At 34.0% G+C, this 20164-nt stretch overlaps 2 protein-coding genes across 3 annotated transcripts; one reads left to right on the plus strand and one right to left on the minus strand.

Annotated features, from left to right (window-relative positions):
* Positions 1–236: 236 nt before the first annotated feature.
* LOC109021897 (ethylene-responsive transcription factor ERF062-like) lies at positions 237–1597 on the plus strand. Its single transcript, XM_019004635.2, has one exon. The coding sequence runs from the start codon at positions 269–271 to the stop codon at positions 1442–1444; it is 1176 nt and encodes a 391-aa protein (XP_018860180.2). The 5' UTR covers positions 237–268; the 3' UTR covers positions 1445–1597.
* Positions 1598–11577: 9980 nt separating this feature from the next.
* Positions 11578–19199, minus strand: LOC109022030 (high mobility group B protein 15-like). 2 transcript variants are annotated; one of them, XM_019004812.2, is made up of 7 exons: positions 18990–19199; positions 18445–18701; positions 15420–15498; positions 14279–14441; positions 14075–14200; positions 12177–12574; positions 11578–12044 (listed from the first exon to the last, which is right to left on the minus strand). In XM_019004812.2, the coding sequence occupies exons 2-7, from the start codon at positions 18609–18611 to the stop codon at positions 11907–11909; spliced, it is 1071 nt and encodes a 356-aa protein (XP_018860357.2). In that variant the 5' UTR covers positions 18612–18701; positions 18990–19199; the 3' UTR covers positions 11578–11906. The 2 variants fall into 2 exon arrangements, with proteins under 2 accessions (XP_018860357.2, XP_018860372.2); XM_019004827.2 differs by having other exon boundaries at positions 11617–12044; positions 19033–19199.
* Between the last annotated feature and the right edge of the window lie 965 nt (positions 19200–20164).

A 20164-nucleotide genomic window follows, 5' to 3' on the forward strand; every position in this document is an offset into this window, starting at 1 on the left:
TTCACTTTGCATCATCTCTCTCTCTCTCTCTAGATCGATCTCTCTCTCTCTAGCTCTGTTTGTTCGTCTTTCTCCCAGAACGATTTGCATGGAACATCAGCTTCCTAAGATGGGGATGATCTACATGATGCAAAATGATCATGAGTTGCCATCTTATGTTCAAGGAACGGCCGTCGACGTAGGATCCAGCTTTTTTGGTGATCCAAATTATATCATCTGGGGCGCTCTGAATCAGAGAGCCCTTCAGGAACATGGAGGTAACGGATGCATGAAATCATTATCATCAGCATCACCTGATAGTCTGTTTTCGGGTTCCGATTCTACTTCTTCCACAGATCAGGAGGCTTCTGTTTCCACTTTGACTAAAAACATCCCTCGTTGCACCAAACAGAATCTTATCCATAAACACCATTTGAGTCCGTTTATTTCAGGATTGAACTCTGATCATGTACCTCCTGGAGCTTCAGCATCAGTCCGTGCCAAAGAAAGCTTCATGATTCCTGTAAACTTTTTGGATACGTTTCCAAAGCTAGCCCAATCTCAAGTTTCTCAACCATCTTCTCCTTCTTCATTTTCAGTCACGGCAGCCAAATCCCCAAATTTAACTTTATTTCTGCAGGAACCTATCACCATGTTAGAGTCACGAAATGCAGATGACTCGCCTGGCAAGAACGTTAACATAAAGTGTCAATCCATATCATCATCTTCCAACCCTTCGTTTCCTATGTCCAAACCTGGCCAAATTCCGTCCCATCGGGACAACGAATGGCACGGAATCAAACGAGATTTGAAAAACTACTCGTCTTGGCTCAGTACTTCCAAGACGCAGCCCATGAAGTACAATACACAAAGAATGCAGGATGAGCAACAGAAGACTGATTTTTCATCACAAGGGAAGCTATTCAGGGGGGTGAGACAAAGGCACTGGGGGAAATGGGTTGCTGAGATAAGGTTACCAAAAAATAGGACTAGGGTTTGGTTGGGAACTTTTGACACTGCAGAAGAGGCTGCCGTGGCATATGACACGGCGGCTTACATGCTACGTGGGGAATATGCGCAGTTGAATTTCCCAGATCAAAAGCATCAACTTCAGACCAATTCTTTGAATGGAGCCACAGCAGCCCTTCTCGAAGCAAAGCTACGGGGGTTATCCCAAGGCATTTCTGCCCATACAAAGCCAACTGAGCCACCACAAACATCACCAAAGATTAACCATCCATATGATGAGAATACCAAACTCAAACATTTAAGCCAAAACCCATCAAGAAAAGAGTGGCTGCAGTTTGAGACGTTGGAGAGCAAAGTCGGTTCGGAGATATTGATTGAGAGCAAGAAAATTACTCAAGAGGTATTGTCAGATGTGGATGCCGTTGATCAGTTAAGTACAATGCCCTCCTTGGACATGGACATGATCTGGGATGCTCTTTTATTCTCAGAATCATGACCATCAGTACTCCTCTATACCCTACATTTTCATGTTCCAACTGCGCTGCAAATGTTATAGTGTCTGTGGATAGAGCTCATCTTCGTGTCGGTATCAAACATAACCACAAACCATTTATCTTTCAGTAGGAAGACCTGCCGCCAATAGTTTTTATCGTTTCCCCATAAATGGTCGTATTATAGGTTCTAATTCCATCTTTGATCTCCATGATCGTAGTTGCTTAAAAGGATCTTCTTTATGCAGTTATTTCCTTTTATTTTCCCCTTTAAATTCCTTTTGTGCTGTTCGTAATTTGTTTGTTTGTTAGGTCTATTTTGTTCTGTTAACTACTGCCACAGGAAGGTCTTGTAACTTTGGACTTAGAATGTGGGAAGAGGCTTGATGGACCCCTTCCACTTAGGTCGTACTAGGCCTGTTAAAGGACCTTTAAGTACTTGGGTAAGGACTAAGTGTGGGCCTATTGCAAAAACAGAAATTGGGCTTGATTAAAAGGGTTTTGTTATGTATAGTCACTATTCATCTTCACCTTCTATATCTGACAATTTTTTTTTTTAAAAGATGTGCGGTGTGGGATAATAAATAGTAACGGATAAAAAGATTTATTCTAATTAAAATAATATTGTAGCACCCCGCTCATGTTTAAGACAACGGAAACAATTACAACCCAATCTAGAAGAAGAAATTGATAGTGCCCACTCGAGATATGGGATATATATAGTAATAGACCCGTAAAGAGAAATCTAAAACCGTACCTTTTTTTATATAAATTTACGTGATTTGATATAACAAGTTAAATTATAAAATTAAACATAACAAAATTTTGACATATCGCATTAAGCTACAACCATTTGTAAGCATTCTTCATGTACTTCTCTCTTTAATTCTAATTTATTACTAGATTAAGGAATGAACTTATAAAGAGACACTAGAACAGCAATAAAATCAAAGAAAGCGAATTAACATCATGTCCACATAGAGAAGTATTGACTTATATACTAAAAACTAACAAGCTCCTATAAATTTTATATGTGAAAAATGAATGAAGATTCCTTCAAACTCTTACTCAAATCTGAGGGACATATATATATATATATATAAATATAAATAATTTATTCTTATCCATATGGATAAGAATAAATCTTGCAGGGCAACCTTCATGATATGTTTATCACTTTCCCACTTGAAAGGCGCCAAGATTTCCAAGTACTTGAATACTTGCAACGACATCCTTAGCAGACATGAAAGCATTGGAGCGAAGAATCGAAGATGGAGGTGAAGATAAAGAAGTTAATCTTCTCCATACTTTGCTAGATACTTGTAATATTAGTCACAGTTTTAAGTTGTTCTAAGGTTGATAGGCTAAACTTGGATGTACGTGTGACTAATCCACTATATATTTGTCAATGAATGTTAAAAATGTGCTTCATTTGAGGGTTTCTAGAGAGGGAGAAAAAGAGGTTCTTCTTACAAAAGGTACTCATTCTAGTGAGTGGGGCGCCTCATCTAAAAGCTGTAACTCGAGAAGAAAATCTAATTAACGTTTTAAGTCAAGAGGCTGGTATGAATAAAAAACCACTTGCTAGAATTGTTGTTTGAATAAGATAAACCATTTTTGAAAAGGTAAAAGTTCCAACTAGTTTGAAGTATAAATGGTATGATGCAACTAAGGTCCAAGGATGTTTGATGTCATTGTCAGAACATTTGATTATAACTTGATGTGAAGGGATTGAAGAAAATATTAATTTCACTTTGGAAACTTTATTGTTTAGGCATTTGGATTGGGAACTTGTACTTGGAAGTTGGATGGTTGATGGTTGATGTTGCTCATCAAATGGCATGGTTGTGGTAAATGATGAGTTTTGGTGCGGTTATCACATATATATATATATATAGAAGATTGAATTTGAGTGAAAGCTCAGGCATGGAGTGTTAAATATTTTGACATGAACGTTAATAATTGGATCTTCGATTTTTTATGATCTACAATAATAAAATAATAATAATTCAAAGACGTACATTTCTCCATCTCTAATTTAATGAAGAATTTTATTGACTATGAGAGAATGATCACCCTAACAACTTAGCTTCCAAGTGTCTCATAATGGTTAGAGGCATAATGATATTGTAAGTGAGAACTCTTAACCCCTCGGTACTATTATAGACTTCTAACCATCAAGAAATCTAGAGACTTTGTGTCCCACTGTGATTAGATATAGAGTTAATCTTACCTCATTGGAGTTAATCTTATCTCATTTTGACTTATCAATTAAGTTATAAGTATTGAGCTATTCTAAACCCATTCGGATATGGGTGTGGAACATAGATTTTGAATAAAACTCTTGCATTCTCCCACTTGGGTCATTCACCCATAAAATAATATTTTTCGTTCATGTGTTTATTACAAGAAATTAATCATACTACGCAAATTCATTTTCAGGAAACTTTCATAACTCAAAATACATTACATGAGTTCCATAATATCAAAGTCAAACCAGCTATCAATGTGAGTCATGGCGGTTCTCTGTTATATGACCAACAAATTCTCTTCCATGTACCACTACACCAGTAACTTAATTCAACGCGATCTTTAATTGGGACAATTAAGGTTAATACTGTAATATCTTGAGTTCTAATTCATGTCTATTGTAAACATTATCTTATCATCATTCATTTACATCATTTATTGTACATATAAATTGGAAAGACAAGAAAACAGAAACAACCATAATAGATATATTTCAATGTCCAGTAGCAAAATACTCAACATATCAATGAACTCTTTAACATGTTCACATCATGGGTATAAGCATATGACCCATCTTTTCAACATGTCCTTTAAAGTATAATCATTAACACACTATTGTTATGGACATATTTGTTTCTATACTTTTTCCTTAACACTTAGCTATTTAAAATTTCATTAAATACTTATCATTCGGAGAAAAATATTATGAGGAATTCTTGCAATACTTTCTTAGCATCTTGGCTTTAAGTTGACAATTCCAAATCCTAAAATAAATTTTCTCAGTCAGATACCATACATTGTGGCCTTAAAGCATACTACAGACTCAGTCTTTATTGCACACAAAGCAGTAAGAGATTTGCCTCATATTTTTTTCATAAAATAACTCTACTAGATAGCAAAATACATAGTCATAGTTGTATTTTTCATCATTAGAGTAATCTCAAAAAATATGATCTAAATATCCAATTACCTTAAGAGTATCAATAGTTCTTCTTAAGACAACAATATAGTCTTTAATTTCTTGTAAATAACCTTGCACTCTTTTCACAGCTTTTGGGTCAAACATCATTGGGTTACTTTGGCAACAACCAAGAATGCTAATTAAAAACCTGATATTCAACATTATACAAGTTTGTACAATCATCAAATTTATTATAACAATCATATATAGAATTTTCTTAACAACCTAATAAATTCGAGGATACAGTAAAATACTGAGCATGTCACATATTATTTTTAAAGCATCAATTGAACGACAATTCTTCATGTAAAGTCTTCCAAAACTCTATGCAACTATACTAAGACAGTCCTAACAGTCATCGTCGTGGTATTAAAATTCAATCTCAATTACGAATGATGTCTCATTCATAAATTTCATTTTTAAACATATTTAGAGACATAACTTTAATGTCATACTACAAATCACGGTTCATACTGGCCAAAAATTCATATACATACATGACCATAAATACAAATATATTCTCATTGATCTTAGGGTATATACATTAACAATAAATATTTTTCTTAAATCCAAAAACTATATTGGCATTATCAAACTTCAGATACCAATTTTTAAAAAAAATCTATTACATTTTCTAAGTAATCATTTTAGTCATAAATCACTCTATAAATTCAAAAACTGTATTTTCTTGTAGACTTTAGACTTTCCCTCTATAATTGTTCTATAATTGTTTTCACATCTATTTAATGTAATTCTATAGCACAATGAGTTACTAATGTCATAGTGATCCTTAATGAGTTCTTTCAAATTTATTATAAATCTATTTCTAATCAATGCTCATTTCTTAGTGAAATTCTTAATTACAAGTCCGACTTTATATAAATCAACATTGCCTTTAAGGTCAGAGTTTTGTCTTCAACACCGATTTACATTCGACTTTTTATACATTTCAGACAATTTAGACGAAATTACAGACTTTATATTGATTCAGAGATTTCAATCACTCTTTTATGTATCGGTCTTTTATAAAACCACTTGTTTCTATAACTTGTGAAAATATATGCGAACCTTCATTTATTTTTATATCAAATTCAAATTTTTTAAAATACACCACGTAAACCTAACCAAAAATCAAATCAAGAAGATAACATGAGGTTACCTGTTCAAATGTCTCCATGGCCAATTCTTTAGCAGTGTTTATCTGATAAGGTAGATGATCATTTGCTTGTTATTCCATATTATCATTAAGATAATCATAAAATGAATAAGTATTTTTGAAGTACAGTAATGTACTTCACAACAATCACATTTCTAGTTTCTATACTCCCACTGAGTTTACCAACCATAAGGAACTTGACATTTCAATTTTCTCAAAATTTAAACTATGAATAGAGACAATACAACCTAAATCATTTGAATCTCCCTAAGTAATCAATAATGTACCCATTAACTATTATACGATCCAACTTTCTTTCATTTGGATTGTAAAGTCTTATTTTAGATTGATTATTCATATATGTGTATGTCTTAAATCAAGTATCATATCACTCTACAACTCAAAATACGTATTTGAAACTACTTACTATGAACACAATTTAATATATATGTCATTGTCTTTAATAATTTTACTGCACATCTTTTCAAGAAGTTAACAAAATAGGTCACGGTTATGGCTTGACTCATAATATTTTTCCTGACACTCACTACTTCAATCCAATTCAATGATTTTCACATTTCTATCTAAGTGCAATTTCACCCCATGAGAAGTTCCTCAAGAATTACTAATGGCCTAAGGCTTCTCATGTAGCAAATAGATACATTCATACCATGAAAATCATCTATAAAAGTAATGAAATACTTCTATCTATCAAATATTATAAAGAAAAATGTTTACATGCGTCTATATGCATTATCACAAGAAACTCTCTATTCCTTATACCATTTTTTCTTAATATGTTTGATTTGCTTTCATTTTATATAAATCAACACACATCCTGAGATTAGAAAATTTAAATGCGAAAAATATTTTATTTACTAATCTCTATAACCTTTTTTGAAGATATTCTATAAACTTTTATGTCACAAATTATGTTTCAAATTCTATGCCACAAATTGTAAAAAAATTTCATAAATCATTTTCATTTGGTTCTAATACATGCCTCATGAGTGAAAATGAGAAACTTTTAACAAAAGCATTATTGTGAAGGAATGAGAAATAAAAATTTTATTAGAAAAAAAAAATGGAACAAATATCAATGGCATTTTGAAACAATTTAAAAATTAGAACATTTGTGCTCGAGTTCAACCACTAAAATAAGTATCAACATTTAAGAGTTTGATTGAAACCTATACATACAAAATAAATATGAACATTTGCACTCGAGTTAAAATAAGAATGTATAAATATGTATAAGATCTTATTCGAAACTTATACCAAAAAAAAAAAAAGGTTTACCCTTCCTTTCGAATCATATCTTATGCTTAGGGCACTTAAATCTTTATGTGTTTTTATTTCTTTCAAATTTCAATTGACACAATTCTTATATTTTCATCATTTCCTTCTTTTCCCAAAAAATACAAATGATTTTTCATACAAATTAGCAAAATAAATTTGTATCTAACTAACAACCATACTACCAACTTGTTCATATCTCATTACTTTAATGAAATAATAATACTTCTAAAGTAAACTATTATGTACAAAATTAAGAAATTCCTATAGTTTGATATGTAGTAATTAATTCAATCTTCTTAAACATTGTACTTTTCTGAACCTTATTACTATTCTCAATAATAATTTATGTTAGACTCAGAATAGATAAATCCAGGTCTAAAACTCTTAATGTAAATTTGGTATGTTCATTTTTATAGAAACCTTGTAAAGATATTCGTATACTTACTACAAGAAAAGCATTTTAATCACATTAATGTTTTGAGTTCGACACTCACAAATAATAATAGAATTTAAGTTATTATGGATGAACTAATAGTATCATCGAGATCCCTTCTTTGGGAGTGAACTCCAACACACAAAATATTCCCTCCTATTTTAAATTATGTGCATGAATTAGTTGTATCATCATAATTTTCCTTTGGGAGTAAACTCTGACATACAAAGTGTTCTTTTCAACCCTAAATTATGTGGATGAACTATCTGTATCACCAGAATTATTCTTTGGAAGTAAACTCTGACATACAAATTATTTACCCCAACTTTACTTTGATGGATGAACTAGTAGTCTCGTCAAAATCTACCTTTGGGAGTAGATTTTGAGCAAATTGATCACTCTAACTTTACTTTAATGAATGAACTAGTAGTATCATCAAAATCCTCCTATGGGTCCTTTGGGAGTAGATATTGACACACAAATTGTTCACTCCACCATATCCTCCTAACTATGGAATTTAATAATTTTTCACCAAAACTTAAGAAAATCTTGTACCTTTAGAAAACCAATATTTTATTTAATTTTAGTGTAAATGTTTGTCCCATATTGAATAAACAATTATATATGGAATTATAATTTAAATAATAACCAAAATAAATATTAAAGAATTCATACATGTATTTAACAATAATAACATACACATAAAAGAAAAATAAAATTTAATACATGTATTTAACAATAAATACATGCACATAAAAGAAAATAAAATTTAATTTTTTTCTTTCTTTCTTTCTTTTATGGCCCATTTATACTAGTCCGTTGGATTTTCTTTTCTTTATCTCAGACTGGGCTAGAGCGCACTGTTCGATCCTATAGCCCAACCCTTCTGTTTTGAAAGAAAAAACCCTAGGCTCTTTCTTCTTTTTTTAGCAGCCGCCGCACCAGAGTTCTTCCAACTCTGGGCTGCCACGGCTGCAGCCATCGTGTCCTCGGCCTCCTCCCATAGCCGATGTCAAACTTACTACCCTTTTTTTTTTTTACCAAAATATCACCGCGGCCAGTGGGCTTTAAAGCCCTCTGCCGCCTTTACAAAAGCTCCGGCAAGGAGGTTCTCACCTCCTCTCAGCACCAAGCACTGTATTTCATAGTATTGTTTTCCAAAAAACCCATCTCAGAGATGGATCGAGCCACCATACTGAGAATCTATACAATGGTGGCGGTTGTTTCCCATCCCAGGGTGCCTACAAGGCACTCCGACCACCTTGCGCCACCCCCTCCAGTCCCCACTCAATGGCTCCATCTCTCTGATTTTTCTTTTATATCAACGGAAACCAACAAAAAATTCTTATCGCCTAATCGGGGCTTCTTAGCCCCTTTACGCCGCCTTTTAAAGCTGCCATACATCCCAAGTCACCGGTAAGGGACTTCGACCACCTTACACCATATATTTTCAATACATATAGCGGCTCCTCAACTACCAACATAGTGCAGACAACGAGGGAAAAAATAAAATAAAACCCAAGCAAAGATTGAAGCAGATGCATCAATACTTTGTGGAATCATGAACAATCACACGAGAGTTTTTCTTTTACAGAAATATGTCAGCATAAAATGGGAGAAGTACGCGGTATTATGATGTTAAATTAATAAACAATAATATCAAATCTATATTTTGTCGAGACCATAAAAAATCTATAACCTAAATCTCTAATGTCACATATTCAATATTTTAACATGAACATTAATAATTAGATTTTCGATTTTTTATGATTCACAATAATAAAATAATAATAATTGAAAGATGTACATTTTTTCATCTCTAATTCAATGAAGAATTTACTAACTATGAGAGAATGATCGCCTTAACAACTTAGCCTTCAAGTGTTCCTGATGGCTAGAGGTACAATGATGTTGTAGGTGAAAACCCTTAATCCCCTCAACACTATTTATAAATTTATGGCCATCAAGAAATCTATAGACTTCATGTCCTAGATATAGAGTTAATCTTATCTAATTAGAGTTAATTTTATCACATTGTGACTCATCAATTAAGTGATAAGTATTGAGCTATTCTAAACTCATCAGTATATATGTGTGTGGAACATAGAGTTTAAATAAAACTCTTACATAGAGATCATCTTGTTGAATATGCATGGCGTTAAATTGTGTATTGGAAAGCGTCATCGGAATTTTGTGAGCATTGTGTTTGGGCATAAGTGTAAGGGCATACTTGATTGATTACATTCACTCCGATTTGTGAGGCTTGTCTTGCATTCATTCAAAGCCAAAGGGGTAGATCAAAAGGTGAGAGCTTGTCAGTTTCAGAAAAACGGGTTCAGCTAGAAATATTTGGGAAGCTTCGCATGAATAACTGGCCAAGTATGACCATAGGGTGCGAGTTACTGGAGCTCAAAGCAAATTTCATTTGGACTTGTCTAATCCAATGTGTTTTTTTATATAATATTAGGAAAATATTCCTGAGATGCTTTTAGCAACTCATTTTGTGTCTTTCAAACCATGCATGCATGTCCTCCAGAAATGGTGAAGAAAATGTGCCACGTTGCATATATAGCTTCTTGTAGGGTCAAGCTTAATGTTTGCCATGGCTAAAAAGAAAGGGTAATGCTGGGGATACCGCTGAGGATCCTACTCATTGTCCTGCTTCCATTTTTTTATTTTTTTATTTTAGTTTATTTTTTTATTTAAAATTTAAAATTTAAAATTTTTTTTTCACATCATTTTTTAATATTTTTAAATATTTTAAAAAAAATCACAATATTATTAAATAAAATTTTCTTAATCATTAAGTAAAAAAACTAAAAAAAAAAAAAAGTGAGCGGGACAATGAGCGGGATCCTCCAAGAGAATCCCTATCATTTTCCAAAAAGAAATGATATTCTTACTGTTATATAACAACTTGTTTATAACTATGTAATAAAATAATACTATTTTAACTTTTATTTTGACTTTTACTTTTAATTTGATGGGTTTAAATTTAATAAAAAATATTATTATATTTAAAGTTATTTATAGATTGTGAATAGGTTGGTTGTAAACCTATCACTACTCTGGCTTTTATTGGGCCAAATATTTCTTATACAATTGGAGTTGTACATCTCTTGAACATTACTATTTATTATCTCCACATATCACACATCATATTCATTTTTTTATTTTTTTTTTAAACTAATTGAATTATTCAACTCATCATCCATGTACCATAATTTGATAAGATAAAAACAAAAATAAAAAACAATTATGCATAGTATATGATGTGACGATGATGTATAGAATTTCTCATATCAATAACATATTTCACTTTTCAAAATCTTCCCGTGAATATGTACTAACATTAAAACTTCAATATTCTATTAAAAAAAAAACACTTCAATATTCAAGACGAAAATTCTGAACTAATAGAATTCCACACAAAAATAACAGAAATGATAACAATTGTTTAAAAACACCAAAATAATTTTTTTTATCTCTAAAGAATATTTTTCAGATAATTATTTGCATCATTTTTCGCAATTTAAAAAATATGAATTTGATCATTTGCATCAATTTTCTTAATTTAAGAAAATGTATACTTTTATGTCCTCTTTCTTTTTTCTTTTCCCATTTCTTCTTTCTTTCCCATCTTTCTTTTTAAATCACCTTTCAATCCAAAGATTCAAAACATTTTTCCACTAAAACTTTTTATCCTCATTTGATTATACAGATGAGATAAAAATTAAAAATTAAAAAATATAATATTAAAATATAATATTTAATAATATTTTTATTTTAAAATTTAAAAAAATAAAATTATTTATTATGTTTTATACAAGAATTTAAAAAAATTATAATGATTAAATAAAATGAGATGAGATAATTTGTATTGTATAACCAAACAAGGCCTTAATCTCTGAAAAATATATTTCATCTACTTAATCTTATCATTTTTTTAATATTTAAAAATTCAAAACACAAAAACTTATAAAACACATCTCTACAAACATCAGTGCCACCAACGCATCTTCAAACTCCAACATAAACGTATCTCGAAACCTTTTTAATTTAAATATATTTCAGAGAAACCCCACAACTTTAACGAAACTCTACAAAAATCTATCTCAAAATTTGCTCATAGTTTAGAAATTTGCAAGAAAATCCTAAGCCACAAGCAATTGCCTCTTGCCATGCCACATGCATGCAAGTAGCAAAGAGGTACACCACGTGGGTGGCTATTTTACTTTTGTACAAAGTGTGCATGCCACAAAATCAAGCCCATCCACCCTCAAATTTTCTGTTCTTTTTGAGATTTGGCGTAGCATATTCTCCCTCACCCTCTTCAATCTTCCCGTCCACATCCACTGTATTCAGTGTTCACATCTTGTAGGGTGGAAGCCGCTGTTGTAGTGGCACTGCATCACTGATAACCTGATCACTCCTTAATCTCTCCCTGTAATCCTCCATCTCCGCTCTGTATCTTTCTTTATCTCTGACAGCTTTCTCCTGATAAACCTGAACTCAAAAGGTTTCGAAATGCATGCTTTCTTTTACACAACAAATAAAAAATAAAAATAGGATGGAAAAACATGATTGAATGTCCAACTGAAACTGAAAGTAAGTAAAATAAACACGAAGCCTCCTTACTCCTTTTTCAGACTCTTCTAACTTGTTCCACAGTTCACCGATCATTCTACTGATCTCCCTGTCCTTCCCTGGATGCAGTGGTTTCAGTCTTGCATGCTGCTCTGCAAAGAAGAAATTATACCCACTTCTGTTTGGTTTTGGATGAGCCGGATCCCTCCTTTTTATCTCGGATTTCTTCCTGCGCCGGCGAGCCGGTACAGGAGAGCCTCTGTCATTTCTGCTGGCAAAGACACCATAGTTCTGTGGCAATTCCTGTAATGCGTCCTGTGGAGCCAGATATAGCACACCCTTTAGCTTCTCTGAGCCTGTTGTGACAGTAACAAGGTACCCATTTTCAAATTTCCCATCGATGACCCCTATCACACTGATAGAAGACTCAGTCGTTGATGCTGCCTTTGCTGCAAAGACAAATAAGAGAGGAAAAAAGGGAGTGTTTATTTAGTTACCAACTCTTTTATCAAATAAAAAAACATTGGCAAGAAAGATAAAAGCAGATGCTTTATTCATTGAGAATATCAACACGACTAAAAGCAGATGCGACCCAAAAGGAAAGCACATTCTTACCCACAAGTCACGGTAGATTAAACAGCTATGAATTTGTGGCCTGTTGCTTATTATTCCACATCAATGAAAGCACAGTTTTGCTCTTATTCAAGTTAAGTATAATTCACACCCATGAAGTTCTCGGGACTTGCTATAAGATATCAAGATTGAAGAGGAAAAACAACAAGCCAAAAGGCATTGAGTTCTGATTCTCCAAAATGCAATAAAGAAAACAGATAATTAGAACAAGACTGTTACTCCTGGAGGATCTAAGTTTGTGTAGAAGATAGTATGGTTTCCCCTAAAGGAAGTCAGACTCGGTATTAAATACTTGAGCTAGAACAAAGCTGCATCTGGAACTGATGGCATCCCTCCACAGATGGTTGCCCATCCATCTGGAACTGCTGAGCAAGATCCAATCTCTTTCAAAGTAAGAACTTATAAGGAACTCATGCCCGTTGATCGTTCATGGACTTGTAGAAACCTTCTAAAGTTGAGGTCATTGGTGCGTAAAAAAATCATCTATGCAGTGGGTAATCATTCTCAAGCAGCCCAAGTATGCTGGTCTTTATCCTCCAATGGCATTTTCACTATCTCGAGAGCATGGGATACTATCAGGAAATGGGGTTGTTGGTAGTTAAATTAGTTTGGTTTGCTAGGTACATCCCTCATCATGCTTTCATTCTTTGGTTGGCTATAAACACATGATATACTTTCAACATTCAGCATTTTGAATTGTATTGCATGCTTATTTTGCAATGATGGTTTAGAAGACAGAGTACTTATTATGCTCTTGCTCGTACACACAACGAATCTGGTTTCTTTAGTGGGGCAAATGCAACATCCCTCTCTACTTAGGAAGAAGTTATTGCTTGGTTGTCCATAAATGCCTAAGGCAAGCGCCTCCATTCTGACAGTTTACGTCTGACCATGGTTTACTTCATATGGAGTGCCTGTATGTACAACTCTAGCTCACATTGGACTTGATATGTTTTGGGGCCTTGGGCTATTTATTCTGACAGACAGTTTGTGTCATGACTCTCTTTCAATCCTCCTCAATGACTACAGAAATAGCAAAGACATGGGGACTCTTGGATAATTTCCTTTGTTAAGTCAAATGGTTACATATTATGGTCTGGCTTGGTCTCTTATTTGGTGTAGCTATTGCTGAGATTTCTTTTATATAGCATCTTTATGGCTGTACATGGGAGTATGCCCCCTTGATATTGTACTCAGTTTTTCAAAACAATAGCTAATGCTAAATAAGATTTATAGCTAATATTAATATCGCTACACCCAATTTTATCCTCTCTTTTTCCTCCAAGATTTTAGGAATTGAAAAGAAATGTGGATACCTCCATCCAATTCTGCAGTATTTATCCTTTGTGGCTGGAGCAGAGCTGCTTGGATTTCTGGTGTTGGCTGCAAAGACTCTGTTCTTTGAATTGGAACTGCAGTTAAGGTTGGGCTCGTCAAAGAATCTGCCAAAGATAGGTTTATTATAAAACTGAATCCAATAATAATTGTTGAAAGAAGGGCTGGTTGCTGTATGCACTCACCGGAAGATATAGGGACCCATCCCCGAGCCTTGAAAAAATATATTTGTTCATAGTGATGAAGTAATGAAAAATAGTACTTGCGCAGCACAAAAGAAGCATTAGTAGCTGTGCAAGGAAAGTTGAAAACAGCAGTTACTTCTTTCCATCTTCTCTCCCTAATAACCTGTAAATTCCACTTTTCCAGATAAGTAGAAATTACATACTAAATTGCACTCAGTAAACAATAAGAAAAAATAATCGGGTAGAACACAAGAAAGAAGAAATCAGCAAAGACAACTAAGGTTCATATTTACTGGTCTCCGATTTATCTATTATATGTATGTTGGAGTTTCTCGTGTTAGATTGTTGTATAGCTGTAAGTTCATGTTAAAAGTAGAAAAAGAAAGGCTGGATATTGCAGAAAGCTAACAACTGAAGTCACTTCATGACAGGAAAACAGCATACATAGGCATTAAACGAGATCTCACATCAGCATTCCACCCTTCTGTTCATCATTTTCGTGAAAGAAAAAAAAACATGCATATGGACACTAAAGTTGGAAATATAGAATTGAGAGATACCAAATTTAGCTGATTGAATTACAGTATTCAAATCAGAGAGAGAAATCCAATGTGGAAGGCCTACTGCATTTAAAGCGGCCCGAGAGCTCTACAAGGGTAGCATTAAATGCATTGGATTCCTCCTCATTGTGTTTTCTCTCTTTAAATTGCACCCTGTAATTCAGATAGACAATGGTAAGGGGCTTTCACTCGAGCTATGACATTGATATCATCTGGAGTTCAAGTATTTCTAGTTAAAATATCTCTTAGGGAGGAAATCTAACGTTCAAAGATCTCAGGTGAGGAATCTTAAACGTTCCCATTAAACAGAAGAATGTGATGGCTTGATCTTATATACAGAACACCCATAAAATGAATGACATCATTTAGCTAGCACTATAAAAATGTAAAGAGTCAAAGACCCAAAGGACCACCACAACTTTTCAAACACTTGTCAACGGGGACATTTTTAAAATGACATTCTGATGAGATTACAAAATTAAAATTTTAAACAAAAGCAAGCGCATGCCTGAGTCCCAAATGCGCATTCACATACAAGATGATAAAAAACTCAACTAACTTGTTAAATTACTTCAACTTACCCTTTCAATACCTCCACGAGAAGTTACCTCCACAAAAAGTCGATGCAAGTCAAGGTCTTTACCTCCAATGATAGGAATCCTATAATCGAAGTGCAAAGAGAAAACTATATAATACCAACAATGAACAACAAAGCTCAGTAAAATATAAGACCGGTCAAGCAGAAGAAAGAGAAAACACATTCTTGGCATAGATCACATGGAGCATGTGATAATAGCCCAAGCAATCCTATCTAGTTGAAATGCCACCTACCTCCAAGATACAGGTCTGTCTTCCTAAGAGTATAAGAACGTACAAGATAGTGTTCACATCCAAGAAAGTTTGTAGTCAATTGTCACCACAAATACACATATGAAGGCAACAGATGTAAATAACAAATGCATGAGCAGCACTCAACATTTTGACATGCCAGCACCTACATTAACACTTGTGAGTCAGTCTCACCTTAAGAAAAGGAAGAGAGGAACACAGAGGATTCAACCGAGTAAGGCAGATATTAACTCTGGTGCCTATATCCTAACATTTTAAGCTTTTGGAAAAATTGGAAAATCAAGCAAGGAGTTTGGGTGACATACCATGGGAGATTAATGAGATAATCACCAAGACATTGCAAATAAATGGATTACTTACTCATTGCATTGAGCCAGCACAGAGGAAATGAACAAAATTGTTGATCATTTAATGCAAAAAAAACAACCGTAGATTATTTAATAAAAAAGCCCAATCATGGGGCATTGAAATGATGCATGCTGCATAGGCTGTCCTTAAGATAAGTATGTACAAGAGCAATAGATTTGGTTGACATGTTGGCAACACCATATAGAAAAAGCTGGATTATTCTAATGGACCCGAATGTCACATAGTAATGACTTTTGATCATCCATAATTCTTGGGAGGTATCTGACCAATACACTTTGTGGATGGGATCTACCAAACATCTTATGATTGTTTAAGGAAGAGTTTGTGACAAACACCTGGTACCACAAAACAGTCAATGGAACACCCAGCCCTCCGACATCTACGGTTTAGTGATGAAAGCTTTTAATTTTCTTCTGTCCAGCCAAACAATTTCTAATTTTTCATACACTATGATACATTTGGCCTGTATCCTATTCTTATCCCAATTACTTGCCAAGAAGAGGAATAATACAGACAGATATGCCTCCCTGTGTGTTTGATAAAAGTTCTTCAATGCTATAACCTAAATCTTACACATGCAGGTTTAGAACAAGGGATGCAAGATGCAACAAAAAGTCCACTTAGATGAAGTAATTCTATAACAAGAAAGCCAGCTTCTTGCTCTGTTCAATCAAAATCGATCACAAAAAGTAAATTGATATTAAATTCACTGAAGTGAATTAAAAGGAAGAATTATCACTAGCTTAGGAAAAAGTCATTAAGTACAGTACTATACTGGTTAGTTAACTAGAACGGACTTGGAGGGGAAAAAATAATAGTAACTTTAAAAAAAGTAGGACTAAATCTAATAAATTGGTTAGGCAAATTGTAATACCCCGGTTTGTGTATAGGAAGGTGGTGAATGAGATCCCATATTTTTGGGGATGGAGAAATTCAAGCCCAAGTTTAAGCCCTTTATAATGATTTCAATGGGCTCCAATTAAAACCTTGATTAGTCTATTTGGAATATGGGCTCATATGTGGCTTGGATTTTCCTTGGATTGTTACAAATGGTATCAGACCCAGACGAAACCAGAAGTATGGGACTTAAGCCAAGCACCTATAATAAATTTTTTATAGGAAAGATAAAGTTTCCCTATAATAATGGAATGGCTTAACTAAATTGCTAGTGATTTAAAGGTGAAGATTGCAGTACCCCGGACTATGAACAGGAAGGCAGTGAATGAGATCCCAATTTCTTTGGGATGGAGAAGTTCAAGCCCTTTATAATTATTCCAAGGGGCTCCAGTTGTAACCTTGGGATATCCTTGGGGTGTTACATAAATTGAAGCAGTTAGCAGTCAGCCGGTGATGTGCCAGCTCAAGGAAAAATTGTATATTTAGTCAAACTTCAACCATATTCATTAACTTACCCAAAAGGAACAACTTCTAAGTCGTAATGTACACGATATGCATGTAGTACAATACCCAACGTATGGATATAAACATCAATAATTTTTTTTATAAGTAAGAAGAATTTATTAATCCACATAAGCAAGCATAGCCCAAGTACACACAGAAAGTATACAAAAGAAAAACACCTAATTACAAACTAAGAGCTGTGAAAAACAGCATAAAAGTCATTGAAGCTAGTCTCATTCAATACAACAGCTGAAGCCCAAAGTAACTACGTATGGAAGAAAAAATCTCTAAATCGAACGTTCCCCATTGTCAAAACAGCGACCATTCCTCTCATTCCAAGTACACCACATAAGGCATAATGGCACCATCTTCCAAACAGCCACAACTTGACGATTACCACCCTCCTAGGCATTACCCATGCAGTACCAAGCCTAGTAAAAATTTCATCCCATAAAGCCTTAACCACGTGAATGAAGTTAAAAGACTTTTTAGTTTTGCAAATTCTTTCCACAATTCCACATTATTTAAAGGTCAAAAAATTCTAGCTGCTGTCTTAAGGCAAGCAAGAGTAAGTTCATGATCATAACTTCGAGTTAGAGCCTATCTGATTATCACAGCAAGGGCCTGAAATTAAATACTAAAACTTGAGAAAACATTTATTGTTGACGATGCCTCCATCTTATTAGGAATAAGTAGTTCAAAAACAAAACAAGGCCATAAACGACAAATCCTGGAGCTGGAAATAATGATAGAAGATTAGTAGCATACTGCCATACTCAAAACAATCGATAGTGCAGCGCTAAAATACCCAAGAAAACATCACATAAAAAATTAGGATAATGAAAACAACTACCGAACTGCTCTCTATATGACAGATTATATCATAAGTCACGGTTCGTTGTATTTCTGCTTCTACAGAGAATCATAACTTGACAAACGAAGCGTCAAGACAAAGGGGTGAGGGAGGGAAGGAGAGAGAAAGTTTACATGAACTTAGTCCCAATGGAAGCATGGAGCGTCTCCAAAGTATCCATGAAGAGCTTAGGACTGGCTGCAACATCATCATATTTCGCAAGAGGTAGAGGATAAGGATGATAGTTAGAGGATGCTTCTTTCATGGGCCATGGACTTCTGGCACAAGAAGCTGACGCCATTGTCCACTCCTTTCCACACCCCTAACCTTCCTCTTTCCTTTCCAGTTCAACCATCAACCACTTTACTATCTACTGACTACTCGTTCTTCACTGTATAGCAAACACTATTATAAGTGAGAGGGAAAACAACAGAGTCAACAAGGACTACTTGAAAATCAAGAAAAAATTAACACTTGCAGGCAGCACCAACAGCATGGAAAAGCAAAAAAAATGAAATCTAAGAAAACCGACGAAAGATTTAACAAAAACTACACGAAGTATCTGGAAAGATGAGAAAAGCCAAAGAGTGAATACAGAAAGACAAAGCCGATACAGATAAGGGAGTAAGGATTAATGAAAACAAAAAACAACTTAAAAAAAAAAAACCATTCGAATCACCATGCAGATTGCAGCTGAGAATTGAAGCAACAAGACAGGTAACCTTGTTGACCGCTGAAATAACTCCCAGTGCCAAGGATGATATTCAAAGCCCAAGAAAAACGCATGGTACAGCATAGCTGTCATTGCCATGAATTCCTCCAGAGTACCAAGTATGTGAACAGAAAGAACTCGTCAAAGCGCAGGCCTTTTTCTTTTTTATTTTTTAGGCCTTTTCGACCAGAGGCTAAAAAGAAAACACCCTTTTAGGTTCTGATAATCGGTAATAAAGATCCAAATGCAAAAAGTCCCCCCTCTCTCTCTCTCTCTGAGCCAGACTTCACAGGCCTATCTAGGCTATGACTTGTCTGGCATTCCAAAGATATTATAATATCTGATAGGTACTTAACAGTTTCAGACATAGAATTAAATAATGAATGGTATCTCAAATGAAAGTCCAATACTCTTTTTCCTCTCTTTGTTCCCTACTTTCTGACACCGTTTCTGGCTGAAAAGATTTAGAAGATACTATTACCAATGCCATGGTGGGTTGCAGTAGATGGGGGTAGTGGCTATCAATCAGGAAAAGCAACCTTTTTCTTTAAATAAGACGTATTGCTCATATAAAAAAGCTGCCCAGATGAAGAAAATGACATACAACGCTTTCTTACTCCTAACCAAAAAAAGAAAAAGAAAGGAAAGAACTTACAACAGTGATGGATTTGGCGTATGAAAATGAAATGGCGTATGGATTTGTGTTTTGGTTTTGGGTGCTAAAACTAAAACACAAAATTTTATTTTCATCTCATTTCATCATTACATATTTTTTAAATTTCTATATAAAATATAATAAATAATTCAACTTTTTAAAATCTCAATACATCTTTTTTAAATCTCAAAATAATAATAATATTAAAACTTAATATTTTAAACTTCAAAACAAAACATAAAATTCTCATCTCACCTCCCAAACATACCCTAAGGAAGAAGCTTTAAGACTAAAAGCCTATATATAATAAGTAAAGGGTCGAATTGTTATATTTTCTTCTCTCTATGGAAAGTATTCATATTTGGATGGTAGCACTGGTGAGGAAGAAAAAGCAACCCTAAGACAAATGTGTCCGAAATATGTTTCACTACAAGACAAGATAACAAGGGTATTTCTTGAAAAGGAATGTTACGTATCATTCCACATT

The sequence above is a fragment of the Juglans regia genome, chromosome 12, assembly GCF_001411555.2.
Source record: "Juglans regia cultivar Chandler chromosome 12, Walnut 2.0, whole genome shotgun sequence".
NCBI classification, from domain to species: Eukaryota; Viridiplantae; Streptophyta; class Magnoliopsida; order Fagales; family Juglandaceae; genus Juglans; species Juglans regia.